At 42.1% G+C, this 8,768-nt stretch overlaps 1 protein-coding gene across 3 annotated transcripts in view; it reads left to right on the forward strand.

Annotated features, from left to right (window-relative positions):
• Nucleotides 1–8,466, forward strand: part of LOC131246420 (riboflavin biosynthesis protein PYRR, chloroplastic) — a 37,161-nt gene extending 28,695 nt beyond the window's left edge. For 2 of the 3 annotated variants that reach the window (XM_058246529.1, XM_058246530.1), the window contains one exon: nt 7,790–8,466. In XM_058246529.1, coding sequence (XP_058102512.1) covers nt 7,790–8,032 — 243 coding nt within the window. In that variant the 3' untranslated portion in view covers nt 8,033–8,466. The remainder of the gene's footprint in view (nt 1–7,789) is intronic. The other variant, XR_009171365.1, reaches the window with a different exon arrangement.
• The last annotated feature ends 302 nt before the right edge of the window (nt 8,467–8,768 follow it).

The raw sequence follows: 8,768 nt of genomic DNA on the forward strand, positions 1-8,768 counted from the left end.
ATATGCCACGGGATATCAGATGGCTCGGATGAACAACATCATCCACCATGTAGAAATTGAGATGGTCACATTCTTTTATTCGCATAGTACGTGCGAGGACGATTAGGTATGGAGTGGTCAAGCATCTAGTAGAAAAGCAATTTGGGGGAGTTGTTGCCAATAATGTGATGCTCTCCTCCAGCTTGTTTTTATGTATTGTCGTCATATGTATCGCCCCCTTGTTTAAAAAGCTCTGTGTCGATCCCCAGTGGGGGTGGCTAACATGGAGTGTGTGTACTGACATGGGTGTGTACCAACAAGCTAACCCTAAGTTAAAAAAAAATAAAATGTATCGCCCCTTGGAATACCAAAATACAAAATCCATAACATTGATGATGTCACAGATACTGGAAATGTGTTGTTGTTTGAGGGAAACATTAGGAAAATGGTGGAATTTTTCTGTGAAACTTTAGGAGATGTTAAAAATCACATGATTAAAGAACTACGATTACAAAGAAAAAAAATATGTTCAGTACACAGCTCTGTGTACATGTTAAGCACTGCACTGATGGTGCACAGTCTTGTGTGTTCTTGATGGACACCATACTAATCTATATATCTTAGTTATTGTCCTTTAGTTATCTTTTAGTTATTTGAATTTTTTTTTTTTTTGGCAATTATCTCTTTGTAAATAGAAGACTATCTTTGTAGTAAGGAGATTATAAATAAAGGATTCAAGAGGTGGAGAAAAACCACTCTCTCATCTTTTCACTATTTCTATGTGGTATCAGAGCCTCTTTGGCTAATTTTTCTTTTATGTTTTAAAAGTCTACTGTTCATCCCTCTCTTTTTAGACCCTGTATGATGATGGATGAATAGATATATACTCATCATTATCATACATGACCCCCCCTGGCAAGGAACAACCATTGATTTAAATCTCTGCCACCAGAAGTGTTGCAGCCATCAAAAGTGCTGTTAGATCCTTTGGCAGCCACTGGATGTGCCAATGATTCACATCCCAAGAGTCATTAGAAGTTCAGTTCGCCCCTATCGCAGCTCTTGGAATCATTGGCAAGCTGGGCATGTATACATGCTCCACTTTGAGGGGGAGTGTTGGAGCACATAACTCTGTGCGTATGTGCAGAGCATCATACTGATGGTGTACACGGTCTTATGTATTCCTGATGAACACCAATTGATATATATCTCTTAAATCTTAATTATTATCCTTTAGTTATCTTTTGTCGATATGTTTTTGGTTATTTAATTTTTTGATAATGATCTCTTTTTAAATGAAATTATCTTTGTAATAAGAAGATTTTAAAAGATTCTAGATAAGAAAGACACATTCTCTTCTCTTCTTTTCCTTATGTCTACACTCAGCATAGTAGTTTTCATTGTTTAAGATGATGTAGGACCGATGCATGAACTCAAATATTGTATGAGATCAACCAACAAAATTAAAATAATCAATAAAAATCACAAAACTTGCGACCATCATCACAAATACCAAAATTCCAAAAAGAGATCATGCATAATTCAAGCCTAGGTTACCAAGCATCATCTTAAAAGACCATTAAATAAGAGAAACTAGGATCTAATGGATGTAGGGACATCCAAATAGCATAGGTTAAGCCTATTTCCAAAGGGGAAAGTCTAATGCATCCATCAGCTGATATTATTTGTCGTATTGCCGATGCATAGAATACTGCTTTACCCATGTCTACAACAACTTTTGGGGAGTCTAAAGGTTTTCACTCTTATTTGCTTTATAATGCACATCTTCATGTTTATAATGAGAGACTCAATTGATACAAATACATATAGACACACATATGCATGTGAGAGTGAGTGTAGATTTCCTATGGACCATGTGTTTTTCCCCTGTTCTCTCATGCAACACAACCTTCTGTGTCTTCAATTTTCCTTTGCAGTCCTTGAGTCATTTGCTCCAATCTTCATGACATTATCCGTTAAACTATTCTACTAATCAAACCATCAATTTGTCTGTCCTTTTTTTTTTTTTTTTTTTTTTTTTTTTTTTTTTTCTGTAGATAAGATTTTCTATCCTTGTTGAATCATTTTATGATTCTTCTACATTTTTTTTTTCTTTTTTGTTGCTCCCTTCTTGGATTCCTCAGTTGATCCATTGATGGGTTCAAGAGTCAATCCATGGGTTGATTCATTAGTTAATCCATCTATGGAGTCATTAGTCAATCCACCAATCAATCTAATTGCAGATTCTTCTTGTTCATCATCTTGGATGGTGATGCTTTCTTCAAGAACTTCTTTCATTGGATCAATTAGTGGTTTCCTCAATTGATCCATCGGTGGGTTACTGGGTTCCTAAATTGACCCATTGGACTCAAGAGTCAAGTGGGTTCCTAAATTGACCTATTGGATTCAAGTCAATCCATCGATGGATTCCTTGATTGATCCATTGGTCGATTTAAGGGTAGGTACATCAATGGATTCATCATCTAATCCATTGTGGAGTCTTTAATTGTTCCACCCATGGGTCCGTCAATCAAGGGAATGGTGGATTCTTCGGCTAGCAATAATGTTTGGAGCCCTTCATTGGTGTCAATTACCTGTGGGATATTTCCTTCATTAACTTGTGTTTGTGTCATCCTATATCATGTTCCACTACTATTGGGCATCTGTGAGTAACTTAAATCATTAGATGGATGGATTGTTGTAAAGAGTCATGGAAAATCATTGGATGGATGGATTATTGTAAAGAGTCATGGAACACGGAGAGGAAGTGTTGTAAGAAGCACAGGAACAACCACTTCTTGACTTCTTGTGGACATCTCAATAACATCAAGTAATTGAATGGAGGAGGCTATTTACCTTAGGTAATGTTCAGGACACATTTTATGATTGGTCGGGAACTACTTCTAGGCTGGATTTAGGGATAGATTTTGGTATAGTTTGAAGACTGTTCAGGGTTGTAATTGAGGGGGGGAGGGGTGGGTGGGCATATTTGAGAAATAGTTTAGGGATTGGTTTGTAGACAGTTGGGTTGAAATTAGGGCTGATTTTCTAGTTTTATTAATGAGCTGGTTGTGGACTGACATTTTATGAAATAATTTTAATGTAGGGGCATTTTCACACCGGGCTCGAGTTGGGGTTGCCTGTGGGATGTAGGGGCACACTCAGGGTGGGCAGCCCGTGTGAGGCAGGCCCCACCCGTGTGAGGTGGTACCCATGTGATTTGGGGCACATGAGGGGGGTTCGGCCAAGGTCCTAACCCATGCGATGTGGGACTTGGGCTATGAGATAAAGGGATTAATTAGCCATGCTCTTACGGTTTGAGCTTTTAGAGCAAGTGGTTAATTGTCCTGCATCAAAGTGGTATCAGAGCGGGAGGTCTCGTGTTTAAGACTCCTCATCGGGGGGTGATTAATGCAGGGGCATTTTCACATCGGGCTCGAGTGGGGTTGCCTGTGGGATGCAGGGGTACACTCGGGGTGGGCGGCCCGTGTGAGGCGGGTAACTCGTGTGAGGTGGTACCCATGTGATTTGGGGCCCACGAGGGGGGTTTGGCCGAGGTCCTAACTTGTGCGATGTAGGGCTTGTGCTATGAGATAAAGGGATTAATTCGCCATGCTCTAACAGTTCAAGCTTTTAGAGCAAGTGGTTAATTGTCCTGCATCAAATTTGGTAGAGGGTATAGGCAGGTTTTAGGTTTAAAATAAAAATAAAAATAAATAAATAAAATAAGTTCATATTTGGGTACTCTTCTAGGGTTAATTAAAGGCTAACTAGTCGATAGATTAGTAGTTGTTCCTGGTGTTCCTTTGCAGGCTGTGTCTGGAGTGAGATGGGGATTGAGGTTTGTCCCAGCTATAGGGATTGGTTATGGGGTGATTTAGGAATGTGTTTTCATTTTTTCGGGACAGGATATGGGCTTGTTTGGTGCTGTTTTTATGTTCAAGAGAGATGTGAGGATGAGTTCTGTTTGGTGACTTTATTGGAGTGAAATTCAAAGTTTGGTTGGGTTATGGGTTGTAGTTAACTTCTCACGAAAAGGGGAGAGGTGTAGTTAGGATTTGGATATAGCATGATTTATTGAGTGTGGATAGAGTTAGGGTTTGGATTTACGCCTATGGTATATAATAAAGGTAAATATTGTTTAGTTAGTTTAGTTTATATATATATATATATATATATATATATTGGGAGTTATATAGGGGTTGTGGGAGTTGAAATTAGAACTGTGAGGAAGTTTATGGTTAGAATAGGGGTTAAAGGTTGGGAATTGTATGGGAGTCAAGCTTTTGATCTGGGTTTTGGGGTGTATGAGGCTATGGTTGTTGATGTGGGTTTATGGTCCGGTTAAGATTCGGGCAATAGGGGCTGTGGTTAGAGTTGAGGGAAATATTAGGATTTTATTTATTTATTTATTTTTATAATAGTGTGAAACTTAATAGTTGGGCTGATATGTGGATTGATTAATGTTCCCATGAGTAGAACTTGCGCTCTTTAGGAAAATTGATGTAGTATTAAGTGGGGAATTGATCCCAGACTGAAATAAACAAACTTAGATTTTGCATGCTATATCATGGATTTTAATCTGGATCTTGAGAGCAAGAAAATACTTGTAAGAATTGAAGGAGATCAGGAATAGAAGAAGAAATAGGAAAAGAATAAATCTATATCACACTACTAGAAAAGATAGAGCTAGGGCACATGCCACTACATTAAAGGGGCATCAGATACCAACAAATTCACTCATTATAGGGTTTAATGAAAGGAGTTCTTAATCATCAAATAACAATGCATTTATGGCTGTGTAGCCCCTTGTTCACAAAATTCCCTAATAAACTATAACTCTGAAGTCTTTGCTTGAAAGCAAGTTGTGCTAGAAGGATATAGTGGGCCATAAGGTAGTTGGTCTGATGTATTATAATGCAGGGGCATTTTCACACTGGGCTCGAGTGGGGTCGCCTATGGGATGCAGGGGCACACTCGAGGTGGGTGACCATGTGATTTGGGGCCCACGGGGGAGGTCTCATGTTCGAGACTCCTCACCAGGGGTGATTAATGTGCATTTCACACCGGGCTCGAGTGGGGTAGCCCATGGGATGCGGGGACACACTCGGGGTGGGCGGCCCATGTGATTTGAGGCCCACGAAGGGGGTTCGGCCGAGGTCCTAAACCCATGAGATGTGGGGCTTGGGCTATGAGATAAAGGGATTAATTCGCCATACTAATAGTTCGAGCTTTTAGAGCAAGTGGTTAATTGTCCTGCATCAAATTGGTATCAGAGCAGGAGGTCTCGTGTTCGAGACTCCTCACCAGGGGTGATTAATGCGCATTTCACACCGAGCTCTAGTGGGGTAGCCCATGGGATGCGGGGACACACTCGAGGTGGGCGGCTCATGTGATTTGGGGCCCATGAAGGGGGTTTGGCCGAGGTGCTAAACCCATGAGATGTGGGGCCTGGGCTATGAGATAAAGGGATTAATTCGCCATACTCTAACAGTTCGAGAGCAAGTGGTTAATTGTCCCGCGTCAAATATTAATGCAGGGGCATCTTCACACCGGGCTCGATTGGGGTCACCTGTGGGATGCAGGGACACACTCGGGGTGGGCAAGGCCCACGGGGGAGGTCTCGTGTTCGAGACTTATCACTGGGGGTGATTAATGCACATTTCACACCGGGCTCAAGTGGGGTAGCCTGTGGGATGCGGGGACACTCAGGGTGGGCGGCCCATGTGATTTGGGGCCCACGAGGGGGGTTCGGCAGAGGTCCTAACCCATGAGATGTGGGGCTTGGGCTAATGAGATGAAGGGATTAATTCGTCATATTCTAACAGTTCGAGCTTTTAGAGCAAGTGGTTAATTGTCCTGCATCAAATGGAGGTCTCGTGTTCGAGACTCCCCACCAGGGGTGATTAATGCGCATTTCACACCGGGCTCGAGTGGGATAGCCCGTGGGATGCGGGGACACACTTGGGATGAGCGGCCCATGTGATTTGGGGCCCACGAAGGGGGTTCGGCCGAGGTCCTAAACCCATGAGATGTGGGGCCTGGGCTATGAGATAAAGGGATTAATTCGTCATACTCTAACAGTTCGAGCTTTTAGAGCAAGTGGTTAATTGTCCTGTATCAAATTGGTATCAGAGCGGGAGGTCTCATGTTTGAGACTCCTCATCGGGGGTGATTAATGCAGGGGCATTTTCACACTGGGCTCGAGTGGGGTCGCCTGTAGGATGCAGGCGCACACTCAGGGTGGGTGACCCATGTGATTTGGGGCGCACGGGGGAGGTCTCGTGTTCGAGACTCCTCACCAGGGGTGATTAAAGCACATTTCACACCGGGCTCGAGTGAGGTAGCCCATGGGATGCGGGGACACACTTGGAGTGGGCGGCCCATGTGATTTGGGGCCCACGAAGGGGGTTCGGCTGAGGTCCTAAACCCATGAGATGTGGGGCCTGGGCTATGAGATAAAGGGATTAATTCTCCATACTCTAACAGTTCGAGCTTTTAGAGCAAGTGGTTAATTGTCCTGCATCATATTAGTCCGGGTTACCTCAATGTCCGGTCAATTGTGGGTATAACTATTTTGTAGAAAAGGGCAACTACATCTGTCAGTGCTTGAAACCTTCTACTTGAAATCCAGACTCTAACCAGTAGGCTAATAGAAGATTACCTGTTAATTCTCTCTCTCTCTCTCTCTCTCTCTCTCTCTCTCTCTCCTTCTTCTTCTTCTTCTTCTTCTTCTTTTTTAATGATTTTAAACAAAGCAGATTTACGTCCCAAACCAGGTCAGAATGGGTCTGACCATTTAGACTGCCACATAAATGAGTTGAGGTTCTGTCTGGGTTTTGAAACATTGAGAAATAGGATCGATCTGATCTTACCTTGGATTTTTGGGCAGATATCCATATATCCTCGGAGCATGCATCAATTTTGTCCACTCCACTGTGCTTGTGCACCTGAACCTAGTTCTAAAAGTCATTTGGAGGCCAGATTAGTTTCCTGATTCCTCATTTCTTGATCAAATCAGGGCCGGGGGAGAGCTGCCGATATCAATGTAAGACTGGTCAGGTATATTGATACTAGGCTCATTCCATCGAAGATGATCGTTATAGTAACCGTCTTTGAGGGAGATCACACACTGTTATTGATCAGGGAGTAATATGGTCCTTGACCTGTGGATATAGTAGGTTTTTTTACTTTGTATAAGTGGCATCTATGGTTCAGCGATCTGGACAATGATATAGTTGGCCGAAAAGTATTTGACAGTAGTCGTAAAAGGTAATCAATAGAACGGTCCTAACTCTTACATTGGTGGCCTGAGCATATAAATTTAAATAGAGCCATACAGCAACAGGCTACATTCATCTGAAAAAAAGGCCAAGATTTTGCTAGAATCTTCCAATCCAGAAGACCATATGGTCCTGTCATGGGACCTGTCTGATCAGCAATCAGGATCACCAAACCATGGGCTCCACTTGTGCAATATAAAAGTCCAAAGACATGTATATTCCTTTGGTTGAGGATCACGCAGTTCCTCCACCACTGGTTTTTCTCCATTCTTGAGAGAAGGTGGTGGGGATTTTCTTGAGAGAAGGTAGTGGGGATTTTCTTAGCCAGGTTTGTTTCCTGTTTCTAATACTACAAACGGGAAGGCATATACAGCTAAATCAATCTTTCTGATGTATCACATCTTGTTTGAAATTTGCTTTTCTTGTTTCCTTTAATCATAGACTCTTCACTTCACATGAATTTTGTTTCCTTCCATCAACCTGTTGAGCTCACAATTTACCACGTGTTATTCAATACGTCCATTCAGGTACGACCCGATTGGCACACTTCCAAGATCGATGTTATGTACGGTGCCCTAAAATGCAAGTTTTCTGTCTACCCGCATTTGAACTCTATGCTACTCTCGACTGTGGGTTCCGTTCTGGTTGAAGCATCACCACATGATCTCTTTTGGGGTGGTGGCAGGGAAGGTGAAGGCTTAAATTATCTGGGACGGCTTTTGATGCAATTAAGGTCGGAATTCTTGGGGAAAACCTCAACAGAAGAGTGAAACTGCTTGATTTACTTGCAAATTTATGCTGTACATGGATGTTTCATATAGACTGATCGGCTGGGGCCTAACTTATGTGGACAGGCTTTTGATGCAGGTAAGGCTAGAGTACTTGGGGGAGTCCTCATATATAAAGTGATAGGTTGCCTGATTTACTTGCACCTATACAGCATGCATGTTTCATAAGGGTCTGACTGGCCGGGCGGCTAGTCCTCTAAATCACCACCAGAGGACACCTTTAAGATCGATTCATTGATGGCACGTGTATTTTACCTTTTTATTTTTTTCAGGAGTTCTTGATTTAACCATGTTGCCAATTGCAGAAAACATTATCCAATGGGTCCTTGATTTTTTTTTTTAATGGCGATTTTTTAATGGTTCATGAATAATAGGCTTCAACTTCTGCCCTGTATAATGAAGAAGAAGAGTTCAAAGGGGGGAGTCATTACTAACCACACATGCAGGTGTAGAATAGTTTTTTACACGCAGAAAGTTATTTTAAGAAGATAAAGGGTCCATGCTTAACCTCCCAGCGCCTAACCAAAGGATGGGGCAGTTTCAGAGGACAGTGTCCTTGTTTCCGGCAAACCCGAGGTTAGTCACTGGAGGTAATAAAGGTGGAAAAACCAATTGCTCACCCCCTACAGTCATTGGGATTTGTTAGTCCTAGATGTCTCCTTGTTATTCATATATTTGCGCTCCTTATACATGCTCATGAAATGACATTTTGTGAATG

The sequence above is a fragment of the Magnolia sinica genome, chromosome 5 (genome assembly GCF_029962835.1).
Source record: "Magnolia sinica isolate HGM2019 chromosome 5, MsV1, whole genome shotgun sequence".
In the NCBI taxonomy this organism is placed as follows: domain Eukaryota; kingdom Viridiplantae; phylum Streptophyta; class Magnoliopsida; order Magnoliales; family Magnoliaceae; genus Magnolia; species Magnolia sinica.